Source organism: Eulemur rufifrons, chromosome 12 (genome assembly GCF_041146395.1).
Source record: "Eulemur rufifrons isolate Redbay chromosome 12, OSU_ERuf_1, whole genome shotgun sequence".
Lineage (NCBI taxonomy): Eukaryota > Metazoa > Chordata > Mammalia > Primates > Lemuridae > Eulemur > Eulemur rufifrons.
In genome coordinates, this window is record NC_090994.1 from 18,339,252 (window position 1) to 18,365,508 (window position 26,257).

Below are 26,257 nucleotides of genomic sequence, written 5' to 3' on the forward strand. Positions count from 1 at the left end.
ATATTTAATGTCCTATTGAAATGATGAAAAATATGCATTTATTTTGCTGTTCACCAATAGTTGTGTCCCAAAAACAAGGTATTTGAAAGGGAATGCCTTTAAAAATGTAGAGAACATCTAGCAAATTTTGCAGGGAGTCCACAATTGGAAACATGCAGTAGGAGTACATTTTTCTAAAGTAGCAATGCTTGTCCTAAAGGAAAAAAACCATTTTGTCATAAAAATTGCCTTGTGCTGTAGAATATTAGCATGTGACTTACATCTTGATGAGGAAAAGCAAGTCTGTTAGGCAGGTGAGCTAATAAAAAGAGCAATTAGCAAAATGAAAAAGACCCAAGAAATAGTTAACAAGGCCATTTCCCTTTTACATGATATAAATAAATATACAAATATTTATGTGCCAGTTCTAAGAAAACCTTAATTATACTCATAAGAAATGAAGTGTATCTAAAAAGACATGTTTTAAAAACATAACACCAAACAAAAATGCCATTTTGTAGGAAATGTTTCATTGCTCCCTGAGCTATGGTAGATTGGGTTTCTCTGTAGTGTGTCTCATGGAACTCATGGCTGTAAATAAGTACCTTCCAGAACTGCCTTTCTTGCCCTTTAAAGCAGTTCTTTTAAAAGAGTAGATACAGCACCAAGAGAAGACAAGTTTTGGTGGTTGTGCAGCTGATATTACCAATGTAGACAATTTATAAAAGTAAATATCGTCTGTTAGAGTGAATCAAAGACCTGGTGCAGAAAAGTAGAATTCTAATCTCAATGACATCTTCATGTAGATAGGTGATAATTGTAAGCCAAAGTGAAATTATAGGGAGAAAAGTCTTATAAAAATTTTAAAGCAAGATAAAGATGAAATAATATGTAGAAAAAAATGATTCCTTTCAGATCTGAATTATCTCATGTGACTGTTGATTGTTTAAAAATTAATCTTAGACATTCACTTTTTGATCACTAAAATATTCAAATCTATATGTCTATAGCAGAATAAAATCTGTCAGTTTTAGTGTTTGGTTCTGCTGACTTCCTGTGAATACGACACCCCCATATTTATCACAGCAAATTGAGACATACCAATTTTATGGTTTCTCATAAGATTTTTTTCTGATCAAAACAGAAAATAACAGAAGCTGAGTATCATAATCTATAATATATGAGGTTCATTTATTATATGAGGAAACCTGGTTATTCTTTCCTAATCTTAGGCATACGATGTAATTGTGTTTTAATAAATCTCCTTGGAAAAAACATTTCAATGATAATTTCTTAAAAACTTCCCCTTTTAAAATAATCGTACCCATATTATCTATGTCTCATATTTTTACTTCTGCAGAAAAGCATCTGAGACCACTATATTTTAATTATAATAATGAAATATGATCATTTTTCATCATAGCCTTTGCAAAGATTTACAAGCTGAGTGAGTACATATGATAGTTTCTGCATACCTCTAAGGAACCAGGGTGGTTATTTTGTACATATTAATTTCAGCTCTTCTGTAGCCCTCCCACGTCCTATACAAAACATGCAATTGCGTAAGTGCTATTCATTTGTTCCATTTTGGTGTTATGCCAACAACTGTAATTTTTTTTCACTCATACAGTTTTTTATTAAATCTTTTAAGTGCAATCCAGAAAAAAATACTTGCTATATATTTTTAATCTTGAAGCAGAATGTTTGTTAGTCTTGTAATAATTATTAAAGCAGCAAACCATGAATGAACATTCTGCATCCCCCGAGATAATTGTCTGGTTGATCCTGCTTGCCTGCTATTTCTCAGAAAATTGAATTTTTTTTTTTTGTAATTGGAATCTTTTAGGAAAGTGTTATAAAGTATTACTGGATCTTGTTGGAGAGAAAATCTTTGACATCTACGATTTTGAAAACTGCCCCCCCCCTTTTTGGACCATGATTTTATGGATGCATCAAAGCAAACCAGAACCCTGGGGGAAGAATTGGAGTATATTTAACATGCAAAATATTTCAGGCCTTTTTTTGTTAAATGAAAGTGTGTTTTTCCAAAGAGAGAAAGCAAGCAAGCAAGAAAGTCCTGTTTTTAAAAACATCTATAGCATTAAAAATAATCACTACTCAGAATTTAAGCAAAGGCACATAATATACTTTGTCTTATAATATATTGTTCGCTAGACCACTTGAACAGAAACAGAAAACATAAAAATGCTGCATTGGCTCACCATGGCCCTGTCTATGAAGCCAGGTCATAGTTTCCATATGGCCCATCTGTCTAGAGCTACACATTACTGAAGCATGAGCCACATCATTCACAATCAGCTTTATCCCTGACTAAAGACATGACTCAGAGACACCACAAGCATGGAAGTTTCCAAGTAGTCTCCCTGGTCACCTAATCCACTGTTGTCTTCTTGGGAGTTGAAGTAGAAGATTTTACAGCAACTCTCTTTTGTCTCCCTACTTAGAACAAGGTGTTCCAAATGGATTAACCATATTAACAGTTAAAAACTTCTCCAAGGAGAGGTTTGCTGGTTACTTGGACTTCCCCCCTGGGGACTGTGTGGGAATTTCAGCAATGGTTCTCATCTTTTATGTTTCTCTTCTTTCTACAGTAATTTAAAATTTATCCTGTGGAAAAAAATAGTTACTATTCCAGATTATATAAAGATGAGAAAAGAATCATTCCATTTTTTTTTTTACCCTCTGATGCTCTATGTAGTCATGTGGTTCAAAGAAACAAGATAATTTGAACATGAAATTATCCAGATTTTCCTCTTTGCTTTCCTCCTTTGTTCTTATAATCTGTTCTTCCAAACAGATTAAGTGGAGAAGTATTTTGGAAGATGATGATGTGATTTTTTTCGTCTGAAAATTATTTTAAATCAGACTGTGTTTATAAATCCAGTGTGTTGTCCAGTGGACAGATGTGGCTTCATCATGAGCCATGATGATATATTGATATTGTCAACTCTCTGGACAATATCTTATATATAACATGAAGTTAATATGTTCTCCAAATTTCTTCCCAGGGAGTCAGTGAAATTAAATGAGTTCATTTCTGCTAAAGTACTTTTAACTCTGGTGAAGCAAGATTTTTTTTTCCCTTATAATAAAAAGTAAATGGTAGTATTACATTCTCTCTGTAGACACTGGAAAAATACATACACCTGTTTTAACAGACTGTGCTATTATGTTTAATCCCTAATTCTTCATTTTATTTAAGACTTACAGTTTTATTTGGTTTCGTGGGGCCACCGGCTAGCTTTATATCTTTTCATTTGGCCAATCGTTTGATGTCTGCTCTGATCACTAGCTTCCTTATAATGCAAAAACAAAACACAAGCAAACAAAACTTGGAAACATGGGAGGTGCTTTTAAACATGGACTTGGGTTATTTGGTATCATTAATGTTTATGAAACCATGTAGGCCCATAGTTATTAGACATTATTAGAGACAGTTATGAAAAACATACAACTATAGGAGGTAAAGTCACAACAAACATATTATAATAAATTGAATTCAACTTGTTTATAGAACAAGCTACATGCTGTGCATTTTTTGCACACCCAGAGAAAACACAAGGCATGATCTCTGGTCTCTGAGAACTTAAGTCTGTTTAAGAAAATGAAATCAATAAAATATTAAATCAGTGAGTGAATATATTCCAAATGGTACAATGCTGATTGTTACGATAATGAGAATTTAAAGGAGGGGAGGAAAAGACTGGAATAAGTTAGAGCAAACTTTATAAATATAACCATCATGTATGGAGTCTTTCCTGTATACTAGGCAGGCATTGAGGTTGCAGGAATTCTTTCTGTGAAGCACAGTGGCATGCATGCTCAGACCAGTGGCTTCATTCTAGGAAGTAAAACAAACAAATCAGTGAACAGTAACAACAACAAAAAAAGCTAAGTTAGACAGTGGAGCCACCTTATGACTTCTGAAGGCCAGACAGGGGGCTTTGGATATAGTGATAGCTCATAGGGAGTCATAGTAACTTCTAGATGAGGAGGGTGGCACTGGGGACATAGCAGATGTTTACGGAAGCGAGACTTCCATACAGGCTAAACAAATCTGGGGGCTAGCCAAGATGGGGAGAGAAAGTGAAGACACTAGCGAAGGTTGAAGTTTTATAAAATATTGGCATAATGTGATAGTGATGATAACATTTATAATATTTATTAGTAGCTAGATTAACATAATTAAACAAGGGATGATGGTACAAACTCATAGTTGTGTCCTGCAGCCTCATCATCAAGACTATAGGAAAGGAAATTTGGAAGAGATCAGAGGGGTATATATTGAGTTAAAACTTCTGATCCATAGGAACACACTGCTAATTCTGTACCTGGAAGAGTCCTGTGTTCAGACTCAGTGTCACACTGGCCTGTGGCACTTCTCAGTTTTTGAATGCTGTCACATGTAACAGATGACGACAGCATTTGTGCTAGAAAGTGGTGGGAATCTTGTGAATATAGATAACGAGCTCTTCAGACAACCGTGTCTTCTATGTCTTTTGTGCCCCTCATGTATCTAGAATCCTGTTGTGTTCTTACTAGGTATTTATTAACTCTTCTTGACCTTGACTCACCGAGGTGGATTGAAGAAAATCATTTAGTTTTTATAGGAACCAATTTAGACACAGTTTTGCGGAAAATCAGGGGAATTGACTAAGTGTTCTGCATAGCTAACTTCCTCTATTCTCATAAAATCAGCTGGGTAGCCACATACGTTTACCGAGCTCCTATGAGACGGGTTCTGTGCTCATGCCAAGGCTAAAGTGGTAAACAAAACCCTGCTGGTCTCTAGCCCATGGAGGCTGTAGGCTATTGCAAATAACAATCATGTCTCAACTAATTAATTTAGTTATGAATTACCAGCGTTCCAAGTGCTGTGAAGGGTATTTTGGGAGCTAAGGGATTGTACAATGGGGAACCTAAACTAGCCACAGTCAGAGGTTCTGTGAAAAAAAAAAATTGTGTGCAGTCCTCATCTTGCGATGCATATAGTCCATTTAAAATACACACATGCACACACACACACACACACACACACACCCCCCATATTTTCTTTATCCATTATCTGTTGATAGACCCTTAAGTTTATTCTATAAGTTGGCTGTTGTGAATGGTGGATGGATATGTTAACTAGCTTGATTTATTATAATTGTTGAACATTATATTCATAAATCATAACATCACTTTCTACCCCATAAATTTATACAATTAAAAATTGTCAATTATAGTACAATAAAAAGTCCACAATTTTGAAATATTTATGTTGAATGATTTAAGTAGAAAGTGAATATTTAAATGTTTCATCGTAGATTGAGGCTGGTGAGTAGATAGATCTCCAAAGCTTCTCTGGATCTCTAAGCTGTTTGATGAGACAGGAAAGGGCAACCCCCAGAGAGGAAGACTAGACCGCAAATTAGCAGTCAATATGTCATTGTGTCACAGTGACGTGGAGATGTATGGGATGTGGATTGATCCCATATCCAATGAAACTGTTAGACCCTCAACTTAAGGATACATCATGTAGAGTAAACATTGGCAAGGGTCTTAGTCTGCAGATGAGCTTTTCAGAACAAGCTGTGCAAACAGAGCTTTCGTAAGGGCACCAGGGTTCAAACGAGGCAGAATTAATTCACAAACACTGCCACCCTCATTATTGGGATTGTATGTCCTGCACATTGAAAAACAACATTTGAAAGCTAAGACAACTTAGATGTTTTTTTCTCAATATTTACCCAGGAGTCCAGAGTGGCCAATCTGTGTATCCTGTTATCTCATGGATTGAAAACTAGTCCCCCGATTCTCATTAAAGACCAGGGAGGATACATTCTAGCTGAACGGTGCTGGGGAGGTATAGGTTGGGTCTGAAGGAAACATTACTGGGACATTTTATATTTAATATTTTCTTTAATGATGTTAAAGAGGGCATTCCCTCGAGGAAATAAATGTCTTTTGCAGATGATGCTATAAAGAACACTAAAACACAAATTAGAAAAGCATATACAAACCTCAAGAAATTTCACTTACAGGTAGATAACAGAATGAGGTCCATCTCGGAAAAATGCAGACTAATAGTAACAATACATTTGGGAAAGGATAATCTACAACACAGACACTCAGCCAGTGAGTGGGCGAGTTCTGGCCCAGAACGCTTACTTAGCAGGCTAAGAGGTGAGAAAAGTCAGTGTTTGTAATAAGATACTGTAGGAAAACACACCAGCACTCTTGGAGCTGGTGTAGACACTGCCACCTCGAGTTTACACGGCGTGAGAGCAAAGACCTTGGTGTCTGACACCTACACCCACCAATATTCCTCAATACACATATGTTGACATTTCTACCATTTGATATTCGTGGACATAGACACCAATCAAATAATTTCAAATACTGTACAGAAGGAAATACCACAACTACTATTCAGGAAGAACAGACAGTAGAGACTTTTCTTTTTTTAGACAAGATATTTTAAAAATTGTCCAAATGTTTCTCTGTAGAGTGATGAGTAAAGAGAGAGTGAATATTGGCTATGGATTTTTTTCCCATTTCTCCTGCCTGATCAAGGGAAGGCTTGATGCAAAGAAATAAAGAAAGGAAGAGAAAGGATGTCTAAGGATGGTTTATAAATTGACCATAATGATAAAGTATTTATAAAATTAGCCGACCCTAAATAACCAAAGTCTCCTGGGGTCTGTGAATATCTTTTAATATGTCTAGAATCTCAACCAAGAAATGGGAAACAGAGTACAATTAGAATATCAAAAACACACCAAGCACTAAATTGATTTTCAAAATACATGCATCTATGATTAATTATATCATAAACATATCAAGATATTGACAGTGAATTAGGGTTATTTACCGACAGTTTTTATTTTACTGGTGCTGGGCAGGTGTCTTGGTTAGTAGAATGTACTGCTTTATTGAATTCTGAGTGAACTAGTATTTTAGTAACAGGATTTAAATTTGAGATAACAGGATTCTTATTGCCAAAGAATCATAGAATCTTCTCTGAACTGCAAATACGATATTAAAAGATTTTATTTATAAAGAGAATCTGCAAAAAGGATAATGGGAGCGCCTATAAAAAAATTATTTGGGAATCCACAGAGGAGAGTCTATCGTAAACTACAAAAATAACAGACTGATGATCAAGATTGACCTGTGCTGGGCAAATCAGTTGACTGTATGAAAGTCTCTCTTGATACCATTCTTTAGCAGACGCTGTGGTCTGATCTCATCTTAGGTTCAGTTTCCCAGACATTTTGGGAGAGGCTTTTATGAGGCAGGCACTGTGCTAAGCATTCAAGATACACAATGATCAAAATATGATCACTGTCCTCACAGACCAATTGTGACGACACAGGTATGTACGGTGAAAGAGGTCAGGATAGGGTGTGATACCAGAGCCAAAGACAGAATCCTCACCCAGAGCGTGGACGTGGGTGATGGGGGAGGTTGAGGGCAGGAAGCAGCGATGCCTAAGTTCCAATGAAACTGTGAATTTTCATGCCATTAAGGCAAATATTGAACAAAGATTGCTTATCATGATAAGAGCAAGTACTAGCTGGGTGCAGTGGCTCATGCCTATAATCTCAGCACTTCTGGAGGCCGAGGCAGAAGGATCACCTGATCATCTGAGAGCAGAAGTTCAAGTTCAAGTTCAGCCTAGGCAACATAGCGAGATACCCATCTCTTTAAAAAAAAAAAAAAGAGCAAATGCTAATAGGAAAATTTTTAAAACCCTGATTTCCATCTTCTAATCCAGTCAGTAAAACAAATGGTATTTTGAAACTACAATAGGTGCTTGATTATTATTCAAATCCTGACACTCTTCTGAGAATTAAAATCTTGAAATTTGTTCAGACTCATGCCAAAGCATATCGTTCAAAATTGGATTAAATTTACCATATTCTTATCTTCCAGGAAAGTGATAGATGGATACTTAACCATGCAGTGCTAAGAACAGAAATAAGTTAGAAGTCAGTCTCTCTATTCTGCTAGAAGTAATTCTGTAGAGCTTCTTCAGGGCTTATAGATCAGTGGGGTTTTCATTTGCGTTCTCTGCACAATCGGTGCAGTGTGCAGTCTGCTTATGCTCTCTCAGGCAATTTCCACGTTTCTTCCATCTCATTTGGCAACCTACGTAAATGTCTACAAAGGTTACATCCTTTTGTTGCCGAACACTTGAATGGCTTGGGTATTTGCAATTTGTTTTACTTCTACGATTGGCTTAAAAATCCATTTTGTCAAAAGTGCTTTTTAGAAGTCTTTGAGTTTTATTGTCCCTAACAGATAATACATTCAGAAGAAATGATGTCAGGGTTTTCTAACAGTGATTCCATGTGTTAGGGTGAGCATCGATTCCCAGAACATTAGTGGGAAAAGAGATCTTTGGTAATCCCTTAGGTTAAATCCCTTCATTTTGTCACTGCAGAAAATGAGTCCCAGTAGAAAATGAGTTCCAGTAAACCCAATGGCCTGTCTGTGTCCAAACAACAAGATACTCAGTGCCAGGAGAGAGGGCCTTAGCCCCCATCTTCCCAGTTCAGGGTCCTTTATGTCTTGAACTTTGATACACTTACACATCTCTCTGCTATCTTGTTAAAATGAAGATTCTTATTCAGTAGTTCTAGACTGGGGCCTGAGATTCTGCCTTTCTGGTAACAGCAGCTCCTAGGGGATGCTGATGCTATTTATTGGTCCTGCGTAATAATAGGGCTTAATAATAATAGGAAATAACATGAAGAAAATTCATCTTCCCAGTGAAGGTAAATATTAGCAAAAGGATTGTTCGGGTTGAGAAATAGCTGATAATTCCAAAAACCACAATTTACATACCTTAAGTTGTTCTAGTGTTAGTGTACCAGATGTTCTGTATGATCTTATGGTGGAGATAAATCAACATCCCATAATGCTCGCTTCCTAGGAAACATCATGTTAGAAGCTCATAATAATTAGAAAATTGATTGGATAAGATTTCTGACTCCCTTACCTAGTTGTGTTGTAGCCACTGATTCAACAACTGGTTATAAGATGACTAAATGACAATTTCCTTATAAATTCTTTCCTTCTCTTTTAAGGAACTCTTGATCCTTTAGCTATTTGTTAATTTCATGATCCTTAAATAAAGGCATTTCTTGCCTCAGGTGGAGGGGTGTGTGTGTTTATGCATACTTACAAGAGTATTCACCTATCTTACACCACATTCTTTGTATGAAACAAGTGCATTATTGTGTGCTCAATATGAGAATTTTAATTGTTGTCAAGAGTGCAAACAGGTAAGATGAAAAATGATCATTATAGAATATATCCTTAATCCTGAGAATTGCCCACTTTAACTATAGGGTATGTCCATATGAATTTATAGTCCTGGTTCAGAAACAAATAAAAACCCCATTTACTTCAGAAGTTATTTTTTCAAATAAGTTGTATGGAAAAAAGTTTCTGTGTATTTTTTTTTCTTATATGTCTGCAAAGGCATTCTGATTGAAGCATGTAGAATGACATTTTTATGAGAAATGACCCAAACCTCATAGGTTATAGTTCTTATTCACACATTTCTCTAGATAGATCTTGCTCTAGTCCCTGCAGCAAAAGTATGCTAAATAAAAATAATCAGTTCATTTATATAAAAGTGCTTTGAAGAGTTCAAAAGGGCTATGTCAATACAAGATGTTTATTGTGTAAGTTTATTGATATTGTCAGTCCTTGTAATTATACTGTAAGTTTATGCAAGTACTCATGAGGCAAAAAGTCTGGAACTGCTAGAATGTTATCTTTTGCACCATTTTCGTGAAGTAGGGGAATTATATATACCAAATCACTTTATCGTTTGGCTTGAAGGGAAATGAAATCACCCCTATATTAGTAAATATGAATAATTTTATTCATATCCCTTAGATGTCAAAAAGATAGTGTTTATTCTTATTTACTCTGCAGAAGAAAGGGTTTTATGAAAATCACTAGGTATGCGCTATCAGTGCTAAATTATATTAGGTGCTTTGCATGATGGTTATTGTATAGATGAACTATTAATAATAATTACGACTGTGGGTGTTGAGCATTCAAATAAAGATTTTTCCATCTGTAAGTATATTTGCTTCCTAGAACCTTCCAGTGGCCCTATTTATTACAGCATGATATTGGATAACATGGACCCAATTTAAAATACTTTGGTTACTGGAGTAACAGCAACAAAAAGAGCAGTTATAAAGAACTTCCATATTTCAGCACAGACCCATTGTATAACCTTAAGAGCAATACTATACCAATATTCTGTAATTTTGATAGGTAAACATATGTGAGTGAATAAAATTTACATTTTATACAATTTCAAAATAGTTTTACCTTAAATGCAAAACTACACCGATTAAGTACTTCCATAGAAGAATAACTGTTCTAAATTTAAACATATATTTGCCTTTGATCTAGGATAACTCAATTAAGTGAAATTTGTTCTAAGAAAAATCTGCTTCTGTCTTTCAACATTTAAAAATGAGAGTTAATTTGTAACATCTTTTTAAAAGAAAACAGGGAGTGTGTTTTTCTTGTCAATAATCACTAGAGTATGAAAGTACTTGACTTCCACTGCTTGGCAATTTAACTTGTAACTTATAAAATACCTATGAAATAAGTACGGAATCGGGGGTATATAAAAGAAAAAAGGCAAGATTATTTAATAATAAAAGATAGGGATGGAACCATGTAAGCTCTTATCAAAACCACTGTTTTGACATAGTAAAAATCGTTGACCAGCGGCAGATATGGGTGTGGTCTTGCCAAAGGGAAGGTGACGGCCACCAGGCCTTGCCACCCCTATTCGACATTTCAATCTCACTCCAGTTAAATTTCAGTTAACTAATCATTTGAAGACCGAAGCAAACAACAGCAACAAAAGTCTGTAACTCACAGTTTTCACGGGACATGATTGTCTAAATGTGTCGTCTTTTCTTTTCTTTACATTGTTCAGTACCAGGTCATTTTTAGGAATCTCCATGTTCCGTAGGAGGAAAATTGCCAGTCTGAAAGTTCAGTGTCTTTTAGCATTTTTTTGCTTATCACATTTTTGCCCTCTAGGTGCCAACCTGGATTCACTGGAGCAAGATGTACTGAGAATGTGCCCATGAAAGTCCAAAACCAAGAAAGTATGTTAAAATAATCTGAAATTCGCTTTCTCCCCCAAATTGCAGCAACAATCACTACCACTTGGTGCTTTTACAGCTCAGTTGTCACTGATTCTCTTTGTTCTAATTATGGCTTGACACCACTCAAGGCATGAGCCCATTTGGTGTGACCTTACTGACCCCCCCCATGTGAATTCCAAAGTCCTCCATTTACAAGAGTGACTGGTCCGCGTGGCCCGTGATGTTGGCAGTCATGGCAGGCAAACCAATTAAAAAAATATTTCCTTCCAACATTTGCGACCAAAGCTATCCAGTGCAAAAACCGAGATGAATAAAACGTCAGCTTTCATTTTAAGTGGCTCCCTTTGAAATAAAGTAGTCACTTAAAATGCTGGGATCTTTCTGTCTTGTAAACCTAAGAACTGCATTTGGTCCAAATTTTCAACCTTTTTTTTTTTTTTGGAGGGAGGAAACGAAATGCCAAGAGTCTGAAAGCCAATGATTAGGACAGAGATTCAGTTTCCTGAGGGTGAACCCACCAAGTTCAATCAAATGAAACTGAAGGAGCTTCTTTCTAGCATATATTCACCTCTTCTCTTTTTCTCTGTTTTTTCTACCATTGTTTTTTGTTTCTTCTCTCAGGTGCCCAAATGAGTTTACTGGTGATCGTTGCCAAAACTACGTAATGGCCAGCTTCTACAGTACGTCCACTCCCTTTCTGTCTCTGCCTGAATAGGAGCATGTCAGTCGGTGCCGCTTTCTTGTCGCTGCATCTCCCCCCGGGTCCACCTAGCGCTAGATGTGTCTTACCAGGTCCCATAGTGACTGCCTCTGCCTGTCGCATGCAACATTAACAAGCGCGATTGTATCACTTCCTCTGTCCGTGACTAGTTGGCTCTGAGATACTAATAGGTGTGTCAGGCTCCGGATGTTTCTGGAATCGATTACTGACTAATGTGCCACCCATTGCTAGTCGACCTCCAGCAATGAAATGATAATAAAGGCATTGAAAAGTCTCACTTTTATTGATAAAATAAAAAGCATTCCACTTGAACACTCCATCTTCTTTACACAATGACGACATCCTGAAAAGGATGTTGCTAAGCTGTAACCAATACGCACTTGAAATGATGGTAAGTTAATTTGGGTTCAGAATATGTTATTTACAACAAATAAACATGATAAAAGGAGTTCAGATGTTTCTCTTCATTAACCAAACAGTTTGTATTTAGATATATATATATTTAAAAAAAGCACTGAGTAGGAATGTTAAAAACAAACATTTCACAGCAAATGAAATATCCTAGCTTCTATTTGTGTTGCTTAGGGAATAAGTAATTCAGGACTATTTAAACAAATCATTTATTTATGTGAGCATTTCTCTATGTGACCTTTTCTTTCTGTTAGTTTCAAAGGTAATTGTAGAAGAAAATAGTCACTTATTTATTAAAATATTTATAATTTTGGAATATAGCAGTTTAACTCTAAGATATGTATATTTTTTAAAGCAGAACTGAGAAATTCTGATGGATTTCTGTGGCTTCATGAAGTTTGAAACATTATCCCTAAAGACCCAGTTCACGTTGTATATAATTGCATGGATAAATAAATTGTGTGTTTGTCCCATTGTGAACTGGGTTTATAGCTCTTGATTCTGGAATTTTTAAAATACTGTATTTAAAATGGATTCCATATAGTTATTTATTCCAGTGAAATTGTTGGCAGTTTTTTCTATAAAGGTGCAGATAGCAAATATTTTAGGGTTTGTGGTGATACTATTGCTGTCCCAACCGTTCAGCCCCAGCCCCCTAGCACGAAAGCAGCCATGGACAATGCGTAAACTTATGTGCATGGTTGTGTTCCATTAAATCTTTATTTACAAAAGCAGACAGTGGGCTGGCTTTGTCAACCACTGATTAAGCTTGTTAATTGCTCACTTGGAAAAATACTCCACATAGCTCATTGCAATATAAATTTATATGACATAAGGAGCAGTGATAGAAGCTGCTGATTTAGGGACCCTAAAAGAATCAGATTTATCCTTGTTCTGATGCATGCAAAAAATAAGGTTCTATAATTCACAGAAGAAATTCTATAGTGCCTTAGGGGAGATTAGGCCCACAATATTCAGTCAATTATTTAGTGAAGGAGCACTTACATTTTACATAGGCTACATATCAAAGATTTTGTCATAGGCCATTGTCTATTGTAAAAAATTAGTAAATTGGCATTGCAAAATTTCCAAACACAATCTTCACTTTATTCACAAGTCTGCAAATAATATGTATTCAGTGGGCAGAATTTTTCTATCCATATCTATAATTAATAAAATAATTTTTAAAATAATTTTAAAGGTAGATGGAAAATAAAAATAGAAGGGAAAAATAGAATTTTATTTAATACATGGAAGCTATACCTTTTAGAAACATGTGTTTGTATTCAAATAACATAGATTCAACAAGTCCATGAGACTATATAAATACAATAAAATCATATTTCAGATTTTAGTGACAATTCTGAACACTTGTTATACTTAACCTTTTGTTGTTATGTAGAGTTTTATTGTGCATCGAAGGCAATGTTTGGTCCCTATATGAAGAAAAGCATTAAAAATGAAGCTATATCCCGTAATAATTATGCAGTTAGATATGACAGCAGTAATCAGAGAAAATATTTTCAACGGCTATTTTAGACCATTTTTTGTTGCATAAGATATCGTTTAAAAATACGTATTTGTGAAGTTCAGAGTGTGATTCCTTAAATAAGTTCTTTAGTAAGCTTTCGATGCCACTTTTGGAAGAGATCCAGGAAAGCAGCATTCCTCCTTAACCTGATTTAACAAATATTGCTAGGAAGCACATTTCTGAACGATATGTTTAATGACTGTGCATCCGCGATGCCTCACGTCTGGAAAAGCAGGGGCTTCCAGTCAGAAACTGCTCCCAGACTTGCCTTAACCAGAGTTAATTTTCTAACCTCTGTGTCTTAAATTTTCGGTTTTTATCTCCGCAACCCCCTCCATAGAAGGCAGGCAAATAAATTTCTCCTGCTCTCGGAACTTTATGTTCAAGCAGCAACGAAGGCTGAAGAAAGGACAGGAAAGGTTGCCACCATCCCCATTTTTAAATTTAATCATTTGTAGTCATAACGTCTGGAGAGCATACATTTTACATAGAAACTGGGAAAATATAGTCCCCAGCTTCAACGAGAAATGTTTAAAATTTACCAAACAACATTTTCAGTTGAAGAATAACATTCTATACGAATACATGATTTTTTAAAATGCTGATTAACACATAACTTCCATTATTAGGATTGGACACAGTGACTCTGGTCAGAATGTCCTATGGGGCATTTATTGATTTATAAAAACTGATTTAAAATATGAAAGGAACAGATGTATATTTTATAAGGCAGCCATTTGCCTGGAAATAAAACATTATTTATAGAGCTTTCTAGGAAAATACTGTCAAGGCTAGTCAGCTTCAAGTTTGACCTGTCTTGACACAGAATTCTTAGTGGAAGGGATTGTGTTCATTAATATGGGATGTGGGGTGTGTGTGTGTGTGTTTGTGAGTGTGCATGTATGCAGGCAATCGATAATCGATGTATTTACTGTCCTTCACAGAGGGGAAAAAGAAAAAAACATTCACAGTTTCAGTAGTTACAGGCAATATGGAGCAAGTGTGTCATATATAAGCTAACATATAATAGGACCTAATTATAGCATAGCTCAAGTTATAGAATATTTTAGAAGAGTACAATTTTGGAACTTTTAGGCACATTCTCAAAATGAGTAAACTTAGATGTCCTTAAAAGTAGTTTAGAATCACAGGTTACCAGTGCGTCAAGTCTTTGCATGGATTGCTTTTAAAACCTGTTGAAATTACTCACTTAGTTATCAAACATGTGTATCTGTCTTACCAACAGCAGAATAAAAGAACTCTTCACCTATGACAATTGTCATAAATTCCAGCTGTTAGTGACATTTTACTCTGTGTGTGTGTGTGTGTGTGTGTGTGCTCATGTGCACGTAGAATTTGGGAGTAAGGAGAAAGTCTCTGTTACATTCCAAAGGGCTCAGTGACAATGCGGACGGGTATATATGAAAAAAAAAAGTATCTGCATTTTATAAAGGTAAGTCTAAAATTAAAAGTCAGACACTAAATTGGTCCCATTTAGAATTGGCATTGACAGAACTCCGCTAGAAATCACAGAAAGTACAAAAAGTCAAGACTTAACCTGTAAGTCTTTGAGATTATTTGCATAAGTAGGCCCAAGATGTTAAAGAATAAAATCCTATCTTCACATTTTAACAGAAACCGTATTGCATGGGCGTATAATTTTGGTAAAATGAAAGTTGTTTTATTGTTCTTTAATGCAATTGAAAATTTAAATTAACCTACAGGTTAATCAGTTTTCTTCAAGCCATTATAAAATTCTAAGGCAAAGGATTAGTGAGTCAATATTTAATAGTTTCTGAAGACTTTTAGATTTAAATTAATTTTTTATATTGCTTAGAGCACAGCAGGAAATCACATGTAGAAAAGGAAACTGAATTGTTTACAGTAACCTTTGTGGTTTTGAATTATTAATTTAATTTGACGAATGGAGTGGCTAGGCAGAGGTTCAATAGGAAGCATGTGATCTCTAATGAGTCTTAGCCAACATTAGATTAAACAGAACAGATAGAAAGTAATAACCTCTTCAAAAAATGAAAAGTGCTTGTGCATTCTGCTTTTTTGACTCACAATGAAAGAGATGTAGCTACCAATAGTAAAAATAAATTAGAGCAGTGTTTGCTCCAGGTCTAGGATGACTGATGCATGTTTCCTCTGCTTGTTTCCTTGTTAGGGCTTATGGCCAGAAGAGATTCCAATTTTAAGTACCAATTTCCCATTGAATTATTTGAAATTGGAGCTGCCTGATTATGAATGACTTCCCATGAAATGAAATTACAGTTAGGCTCACAGACTTACCTCTCAAAAACTGTAAATGCAGTAATACGTATGCATGGGCATGCTACTAATTTTATTGAAGACTTAACCAAGCTTTCTATGCAACTAATAAAGATCATTAGCAGTGTTCACGTAGGCATGGAATAATGATTTCTCTGGAAAGAGTTTTTTGTAGATATTGCTTGATGTTAACCCTTAAATTATTACTGACTGGTAGGAGGAAAAGGCAAGAGATGGAGGAGGGGGTTCTAGGAAGAAAAATTGGGTCACATCCTCACGGAAATCAGTAAGGAAATTTATTATCAACTTCCTTGGAAAAATGAATATTTTCACTTTGATGTTCCAAAGTTTGTATGAAGAAAGCAAATGGGGAAAAACATATGTCAGTTTGACAAATTGGGCGTTGCACAGAGGCAAGAGAAATTTGCTTTGATTTGAATAAATTATTTTGCTGTGAGCATTGTGCAACCAAAGGAACCCTAATCCCCTAGCTTTTTAATTTATGAAAAATTTAGGTTATTTGCTTGAGTACAGCAGACCCAAGGCAAATGAAACTATTACATATAGTGACCCCCATTATTTTTGTTATTCAGTGTACTATTTGATGTATATACATGTTTTTAATCTAGGAAACTTCATTTCCTTAAAGGGCCACAATAAGTTTAAAAGCATCCCGGGAGCTTACAGTTTTCCTGGCCATGAAATTAGTCAAAAGTAAACCTAAATGCAGTAAGTGGCCCAAGGTGCATCTCCAGATGTGTCTGTTAACCCCTTCTGCTGTTAGCTGACATATTTTATGTCTCCTTCCTTCCCTGGATCACCCAGTGAGGCATGTGTTCATGTCATAAATATTTTGTTCATGAGAAATGAACTTGTCCCAAAGTCACTAAACAGGTTAATGGCAGAGGCAGGACCTCAAACCAAGATGACTCCAGCACACTCACTTCCTCTTTTTTCCCTCTCTATGTGAGGTACTTCCGTGCCCAAACTCATGTTTTTGTTTTTTTTTTGTAAGAGAAACACCCCCCAACACGCTGCATTTTTCAAGCTTAAGAGATGCCCTGCAATATTATCAGATTGCCCTAGTATCTGTCAAATCAGTGTTCCAGGGAAGAAAATGGAGAACTCGGTATATATTCCCTGTCTTCTTCCCACCTCCCCCTCCCACACACGCACATATACAAATAAGGGAAGTTCTAGAAGCTTCTGCATGACAAAATTTGATTATCCATTTTTGTTTTAAGAAAGGAAGGTGTCATTTCTGGAGATGTTTTTTCTCTTTTCCTCATTTTGCTAGCTTCCTCCTTTGAGCCCGTGCAGATTCTCCTAGTCCTGCAACTCTGGAGTCTGTGGACTGAGCTGCCAGGATACTGGCTGGCTGTCACACCTTTGAGTCCCCTTCCCTGGGCAGCCCTGCAGATTCCCTTAATGTCTGTGCCAGTCGGAGCTCAGCACTTTGGAGAGATGATCTAGTTGGCTCTTTGTCATTTGAAGGAGTAATAAGTTGAAATTAACTAAAGACTCAAGGAACTCTGTGTCTCCCCCACTTAAATTTTTTTTCTCATTTGTAAAAGTGAGGCATAGAATTGTCCTATATGACACAGAAATTACAAGAAAAAAAAACTGGAAAGAATCTTCCAGTGTCCCAAGTCCTTGTCTGGGTTTTTTGGGGCAGAAGCATTTGTCGCTTTCTGTGAATGAAGCACGTACGTGGTGGAGAAAGTGGAAGGTTAGGAGGAGAAGATGAGATACAACTAAAAATGAAATCCATCACCAAGGAACAAGAAATTTTAGAGCATAAGTACCTGCAAACCATGAAAACCATAAATCCAACGAAATAACCGTCCTCTTGGCTTCTGCTCCTGGCTCTGCCACTTTGTGTCTTGGGGGGGGAAAAAAAATTCACTTTCTTGGAAGTTGGCTTCTGCCTTTTGGAAAAGGAATGAAATAAATATCAAATGCCTTTTCTGATGACAAAAATAGTATTTCTATTCCCAAACAAGGAAGTGGTGTCGAGGATAGTTCAGCTACCAAACTTCTCCCTCAGTAAGGTCTTTTAAGGGTTAATAAAGACACGGTGTGCTGGTATTTGCACGTGTCTTACGCAGAGCAGTTCCCTCCCTCCTGGAAGCTACCTGAGCACTGCTTCATTAACTGCCCTCCACCCCTGTTTGTCTGGTTCACCGTGCACGCACAGACAGCCGTGATAGTCATGTTTAATGTGTTTTGGAGTGCAGTGTATTTGCTCTTTTCTGAAACTTTTTCCCTTTCTTTCTTTTTTTTTGTCAACTTTCTGCATTGGCAGAGCATCTTGGGATTGAATTTATGGGTATGGACCAATCATCATTCCTTTTAGCCTGCAGAATTTAGAGCCTATGAGCTGAACTCTTTTTTTTCCCCCTTCCTACTCTTACCTTTCAGTTCCTAACTAATTTCCTTTTTCTTTAGAAGGGATCATACAGCTATAACAATGCTTTGTCTGCTTTCGATCTATGATTAGTTTACTGAAATGTCACTCAGTGCAGCAGCTTTTAGATTCCCAAGCTTCCTTCACGTAGAGTTTCAAATGACCTCACCCGCTGCAAATTCTCATATATCCCTCCTTGCTTAACCCACTGATTGGATCTGGCTAGGCCGTTTTACAAAAGCTGGGGTAAGTCAGCGTGGTGCATATCTATAGGAGATACCAAACCTGAGAACAAAAGGCGTTTTAAATGCACTTGCATTAAAAAACACAACTACATCTTCAACTGATGGGAGTTTGACACAATGTAAAAATCATCCCTTTCATATAGATGATTTAATAGACATAGAAAGCCCTTCCATTACGACACGATATTATATGCACAGACTTGAATTACGCAGATTTTCTGGAGATATTCAAGCATGACTCTGGTCAACTTCATTATCTTATGAGCAAGGAAATAGAAAACAGAAAGAAAGAAGCCTTGTGCTATTTGAGGTGGAAATTCCAGTGGTAATGGAATTAAATTTGAGTCACTAGGATTATCTGGACAAGTAATCAAATAGGCTATTTCACACTGTAAACATAAAAAGAAAAATCTCCTATGAGTGTATGAAATTTGGGCATGCTCCTTCCCAAGGCCTTAAATAGTTGGGAGAATAAGCCAGTCTTAGGGGGAACAGGAAGCTATGCTACCTTCCCAGGGACTCCATGGGGCCAGGCCAGCGTGTCTTTCTAAACTCTGCATGCAGCCCTGGGACAACAATGTCCTGATTACCAGAATATCTGACCCCCATCCAGCTGGTTTCCGTGGCATCATGCAGCGAGGGCACCCCACAGCCACTGCATGCTTTTGGATGGTGACATCACAGTCTGCACCCAATGCAGTTGCCGTAATTTTTGGCAGATGAGGCGGTTGCAAGCTCTAGCAGCCACAGGGATAAAAGCACAATTAATTGCCTATTTCTCCCCCTAAAAAGTCCAGGAGAAAACTTAATTTGATGAGAAAACTCCCACATTTATGAGAACTTCTGCCAAGAGTAAGGACCACAAGAGGGAACACCCACATTACTAGCTGTCCATGTGAGAACAGTTACCTTTTGGGACAAAAATTGTGCCGCTTCTGAAAAGGCTTATTGGCCTTCCCTGCAGGGAGCAAAAAAAAAAATCCCACCATATGGATAAATTTCCTTTATCCCTAATGGCATATTTCTCATTTTATCACTTTAGAGTCTAACTGTATAATGTTGCTGTTCCCAAACAATGAAGGAAAGGAGAGTTCACATATAGAACTTCTCCCTCTGTAAGGTCTTTTACAGGTTAGTAGAGACACACCTCTCGAAGGCACATTTGCCAGAAGTTTCGCGCTCCTGTGCCAGCCAGTGTACTAAACCAGGACTTCGCATCCTTAAAGAAAATCAGACCTTATGGGTCAATTAAAACTGAGAAAGATAAGGGCTCTGTGTCTTGGCCGCGCTGGATCAGACTGAAAAATATTCCTGATCTGGACACATCGTAGTCCAGCCAAACCAGAAAGACTCCGAAGCATTTCTGCCCATTAAGACAAACTCACCAGTTGGATTCACTGACTCTTGTTTTCAGCGCTGTGTCTAATTTGCTCTTGCCCAATTGACCTGATACGTGAGAAAACATAAGAGAAAAAAAGAGGTTAAAAGAACCCATTGTTTCTGCTATTGTTCACCAAATATTTTTCCTTGAATACATTCCTATTGTTGGGTCACCTGATCTACCGAAGCCATGCAAAACTCAAACAGAAATTTGGACGAGAGTTGTAGTGCGTGTAGTAATGGCTGATGTGAACACAGAATTTTCATCGCACGCCTCTATTCTATGAGCCTTGGCTTGAATTGGCTCATTGTAAGACTTTCTACGTTACCCTCTGGCCTTTTTGGAGCTGCCTTTTTATTTCCACGAAATAATCATTTTACTGGAAAACGTGTGTCTTTCTACACAGCACAGGAAGCATGAGCCAGTCCTCAGGTACCATTTGTTTGCAAACCCAGCTCAACCTTTTCTTTTGTAATTAACAAAGCAGCCAAAAGAAAACGTGTCCAAAGGATCCCTGAGGATACACGTGATGCCTTTATTGTCCCCTTCATCCCTGGTCTGGGCCCCCATTTTTGAAGTTTGCAGAAGAGTTTCCCGGCATTTTGTAAAGATAGGATGATAAGATGTCAATGAAAAAGTGTGAGCACAGCCTTACCATTTTAAAAGAGGAAAACAATAGAGTGAGGGAAAGAGGACAGATTCAGGCAGGACCTTCCTTTTCTTGGTGACAATACTACATTCCTGTTTCTTCACCAACTCATCACAGCATCACAGCCCAAGGAGCCCTGCTCTGCGTCCTGGGTCCCAGGGAGGAGGACCAGTGGGGTGATAGTTCTCAGATAGATATACTCAAAACTGATCAGAAGGCGAAGGTCAAGAAGGGAGGCTACAGTGGCATCAGCTCACAGATGACACCTCAGAGAAATGAATCCCCAGTCCCGTGGCTATGGAGGAGGGCAGGCAGCAGACACAAGCAATTAACACATAAGCGCTCCCATGCCATGTCCTCGTTTGACTTTTGCTGCACAAAAAAAAAAAAAAAAAAAATTCACGACACCAGCTCTGTGTGTCCTGATACGTTGTGTGACACTCAGTGCACCAGCTGCTTTGCTTTCTAACCGTGGCTTCCACATGCCCGCGAGCCTAGGTTAGGAGTTATGCTGTATGGGACGACCCTTCCAACTTCGCACCCACCTTTTCTTCCCATCCGAGCATCCCCTCCCTCTGGTTTCCTTTCCTTTCTTTGTTTTTCCTCCCTTAGTATCAGGCATGCTGTGCCAGGGACTTCAGATGGCTCCTTAACTTTTAACCTTGTTTTCCCTCGTCCTTTACTTCCTCGCCTCTCTCTGTCATTCTGTCAGTCTGTCTGTCCTCTCGGTTTGTTTTTTCCTTTCCGCCTTCAACCCTTTTGATTTGTTTCCATGTGATCTCTGCAGCATTCTAGTCTTTTACCCACTGACTTCTGTCCTCCTCCTTCTCCTGTTAATAATCAGTGCTATATTAATTTGATTTGACCGTGTTCTTGACCTGTTAACTGGTATTTGATGATCGTGGGCTTGGCTTGTAGGAAATGTTGTGTTTCGTGATAAGGGCCACTGTATCATAAAAATTAAAATTCACTTTTTCATTTCAAGAAAATGTCTCACACATTGCCCTCTCTCCAAAGAGAAAGGTGCAGTTGCTGAGACTGTAGATGGAAAAGAGAAATATTCTTTGACGGTCCCTTGTCAATGTCCAGAGAAGACAGCTCCATTCATGCAATTTTCCCCAGTTCTTGACCCGCCTATTTGCACTTTTTATTATATACCAGTTGAGTTCTCTTTCTGAGTGAACTTGTGAAGATCTTCCAATAAATGTCATTAGACTGGTTGGAAGCACAGGTCCTAAGTGATCAGGCTCTCCATTAAATCAGCAAATCTTGTTAAGAACTTGACCTACCTTAGTATAATCAAGTAACTCCCCAAAGAAACTAATTTGCAAAGAGAAAAAATTCCATGAATTACAGCGTGATTGCATTTGGGGTCCAGTCGTACCTTTAGTTCAAAGTTCCAAGTGTCACACTTCCTTGGCATAACCTACATTAGCTAATCTGCCAAGTTGGCCAATGTAGGCATGTGCAGTCTGTTCCAAATCACACAGATCATTTGTGCTAGTGACTTCTTTATACAAATAAATTTGTTCTCTAAGTACAATTGGTGAAGTCATTAGAATTATCTTCCAAAGGACCAATCTTCCTTTGGGCCCAGGACTATCTTACCCACCATATTGGGTTTTCTTTGATACAGTGCCCTGCTACTTTATATTGTTTTGCTTGTGTTCATACGTTACTGTTAAATCATAGAGAGCAGGACTCCATTTATTTGCTAACTACAAGCCAAGTTCATGTTTGCAAATGTCTTTGAATGTGATATTTTTTAAGTTAGAAATGACTCTTTGTAAAGACCACTGGATATAAAGTGATGAGATAAAATAGCTGGGAAATACAAGGAGGCTGGGGGCAGGGGATGGAGAGGGAGGAAGGAGGAAGGGGGGGGTCCCAATGATGCCAATCCCAGCTCCTTTGATGGGTGTTGATTCCTGTTGTCTTTGCAAGAGATTTTTATTTTTTTTGAAAGATATGTTTTAAAAATTAAAAGTATAGAGTTTTAACCAAAGAGATATTTTATAATTAATGTTCATGATTTGCCAGTTTAATATCACATATTTAGCTAATAAGTAGAGTAATTTTAGAGCATAGTATTTTTGTGGTAAATGGCCCCAGCTGGCTTTTTTATGCTCAAAGCTAGTGCAGAGCATGTTGTACCTTAGATATGTCCATAAATGTAAAGAATTATCATGTATGTATTTTTCTTGTGAACATGGACAATGTCATGCAGCATGCCAACTGTTCAGTCGTAGTAAGTGCTGGCAAGTGTAAGTGACCTTTGGTGACATCTGCTGTCCTCCCTTTCCAGAAGCGGAGGAGCTCTACCAGAAGAGAGTGCTCACCATCACCGGCATCTGCATCGCTCTCCTTGTGGTTGGCATCATGTGTGTGGTGGCCTACTGCAAAACCAAGTAAACCTCCCTTCTCCACACCTTTCCATCTTCCCAGTGCAGAGATGGCTTAGACAGCCAGGGCTCTGCGGAATCTTGGGGAGTCTTGCAGGGGGAAGGGAAGGGGATTGGGGAGAGAGTTTTCCCCTGAATAATGCTTTTTGAGGACCTTTCCTAATCAGATACATTAGAAAGCTTTGCCTATATGTGTGAAAGTGTTCAGAAGATTTGTAATAAGTGATCATCACCCCATGAGTGGATAAAGGGTCAGCGAGACAGACATGTATGGAAGCCTGGAATAGCCCACATGTGTGCGTGTGCACACGGGTACCATGCACTAGGAGGAGGAGGGTGGGTGCTGAAGGTCCACTTAACATCACTGCTGAGGACAAGTCCAGTTTTCACCAAAACTTAGGAGATAAGATCAACACTCGGTAATACTTGAAATGCAGTTTTCTGAATGTTACAGTAATTATTACCATTTCTACCTAATTAGGTTGCTAGTACGAAGGCTCTCAAAGTGTGAGCTGAACAAAAAGCATCTCATGGGAGAAAAATCAAACAAAACTTGCTTTGAAAGAATAAAAGAGAAAACATTAAAATAGATTTGTGTTCACAACATTTGGCCCTTAAGCTTGGTCCCCATTAACAAATACAATTACCGTACCGTGTGAATTCCCTTCACTTTTCTCTTAAACGTATCACTTCCACTTCAAGTCTGAAATGATGTTAAATGAACAGGGTTTTTTTAAAAAAAAAAAAATTGCTTCATAATACTCACTTGCCAAAACATCCATGGGAATATTACCATCATCTTGATGTTGCACTGGGGAAGAAAAATAATATGCTTTTTTCATGCTACCAAATCAAGGGCATGGGTTGTGTTTTCTCAATACCCCATGCTTTAGCGTGTTGCCAGAATTGAGTAGGTGATAGAGATAACCTTCACGGAATGGACCTCATGAGTCTTATTAGATTCAATCTCAATATTCATTACCTAATTCTACAAAAAGCGTTAGAAATGTAGGATCATGTTACAATTGTGCCAAAATCTACTAGCAAAATATGTCCATATTCTCACTCGTGTGTATGTGCTATATGTACACACACTGCTTATAACCTACAGATTCAAAACTCAGTTCATTTTCTTGAGACCCACAGGAGCAACTATAAATGCAATCAGCCTTGTCGATTCTACAGAACAAATTGTTCTCTGAAATAATTGACCATCTGTAAGACTTAGGCAAAGATAGATTGATTAGGAAAGTTGAGATTTTAGCCAAATATCAACGTACTCATTTTCTCCTCTTTTTTTCTTCCTTGTCTCTCGAACAGCTATATTTCTGTAAGAATCCCATACAGCCTTTTAAATCTGTTTGCTATGGATGTGTGATCTCACTTATTCTGGGATGCAGTGGACACACTCTCTTCCCTCTTCCTTGTCACCAATCCACTACCTTGAGTGACTCATAGGTGTTGGTAGAATAAAGATTTGGCTGTACTAAGAAATGTAAATAACAGAAAAAAAATAAATACTCCCTTTTTGACATCCAGGAAACAACGGAAAAAGCTTCATGACCGGCTTCGGCAGAGTCTTCGGTCTGAACGGAACAACATGGCAAACATAGCAAACGGGCCTCACCATCCCAATCCACCTCCCGAGAACGTGCAGCTGGTGAATGTATGTTGATTCTGGCCAGTGGAAAAAACTGAGCATCTTTCCATCTTTCCTCTACTCGGGCGCCTTGAAGTTTATTTTCTAAAGCTCTTAGGCTTTTAGCTGCTGCCATTAATCACCATGGCTTCCAGGAATCCAAGTTTTTGCCAGGAGAAAATAATGGGCACATTTTTTAAAGTGGATTTGGTTACTGTAAAACAGCACGTTTCCTCTTATGAAGTGTTCATTAAGGGGTTGGCATAATAGTGTTGAGTTTGTTCTGCAAGAAGGCCATAACTGGCATTCTTGATTCACCATAAAATTAAGAATACGAGAATCAGAAAGAAGTTTTTCTTTAATAATTTGGAAATAAAAGCTACTCCAGTCTATAACTGATAAGTGCAGATAACCAGGCAAAGAGCTGTAGAGTTATTTTTATTAGGGGCACTTCACGTGCCTGGTGAGTTACAGATTCTGATTTCCAAAGGAAGATATTAGGTTATGAAAAGTTCAAGTGGCTTATCACACACGCTTCTCAGTAGCAAAACTAGAAGAACGTGATGCTTGCCCACTGCCTGGCTCTTCCTACGTGATGTCATGCCCTCCAGATGAAACATATCTGTAATCGTTCAAATATTTTGTTTATACTTTACCAAGCACTGAGCATCCAGTGTTTACATACAACTAGATCAAAGGATATTAGAATCTGGAGAGTCTTAAGATATCTTCCAAACCTCTCTGTTTTTCTTTTTTTCTTTTTTTTTTTTTTTTTTTTAACAGATAACAGCCAGAGCTGGACTAAGATCTCCTGGCTTTTGGAGTATTGCTTTTTCTATTCTTGTATAATCCTTCTTGCTTTCTTCATTTACCTCTGATGTATTTTTTTTTTTTTTTGAATACACAAAGCTTAAAGATTACATTGCAGGGCCATTTTCTATCCTATAAAAAGAGGAGGTATATTTTGAGTGGAGCAGATGCATCATAGTCTGGAGTTGGTGGTTACTCAACTACCAACAAGTCTTGTAGCAAAGACCTTCAGGAGACTGTTGGAAAAGAGGCTAACAGGTTCACATACTTTATTGCTTTCTTTCCCCTAACAGTCTTCGTCAGAACGTCTGTACAGTTGGTAAATATATTCATGACAAACATAACTGTAATCTGTCACTTTGTATGTTAAAATATATAAAAGGCAGAATGGCCCCCTGGATTACAGTTATGCCTCAAATTGCGTATGACTCTGGGCTTGAACCTTTCTCAACCTTATTTCTTCATTATGAAAACAGGCATCAAAATACTTTAAAGACCCCTTGTGAGCATTAAAAAAGATAATCTACTTAAAACAGCCCAGTGGCATTTATTGAATGTTCAGTGATTGCTAAGTATTATTTTCATTAGATTCACTGAGGATACTTTGCCTCCCCAGAAGAAAGAGTGAAATGGTGGCCAGAATAGG

At 37.5% G+C, this 26,257-nt stretch overlaps 1 protein-coding gene across 13 annotated transcripts in view; it reads left to right on the forward strand.

Annotated features, from left to right (window-relative positions):
• The window catches only part of NRG1 (neuregulin 1), a 983,723-nt gene that overhangs the window by 951,785 nt on the left and 5,681 nt on the right, over window positions 1–26,257 (forward strand). For 4 of the 13 annotated variants that reach the window (XM_069485242.1, XM_069485249.1, XM_069485246.1 and 1 more), the window contains 3 exons: window positions 11,074–11,141; window positions 23,066–23,168; window positions 24,702–24,828. In XM_069485242.1, coding sequence (XP_069341343.1) covers window positions 11,074–11,141; window positions 23,066–23,168; window positions 24,702–24,828 — 298 coding nt within the window. Of the gene's footprint in view, window positions 1–11,073; window positions 11,142–11,762; window positions 12,311–16,285; window positions 16,344–18,061; window positions 18,085–18,383; window positions 18,408–23,065; window positions 23,169–24,701; window positions 24,829–26,257 lie in introns of those variants that run through there. The other 9 variants (XM_069485243.1, XM_069485244.1, XM_069485250.1 and 6 more) reach the window with 4 other exon arrangements.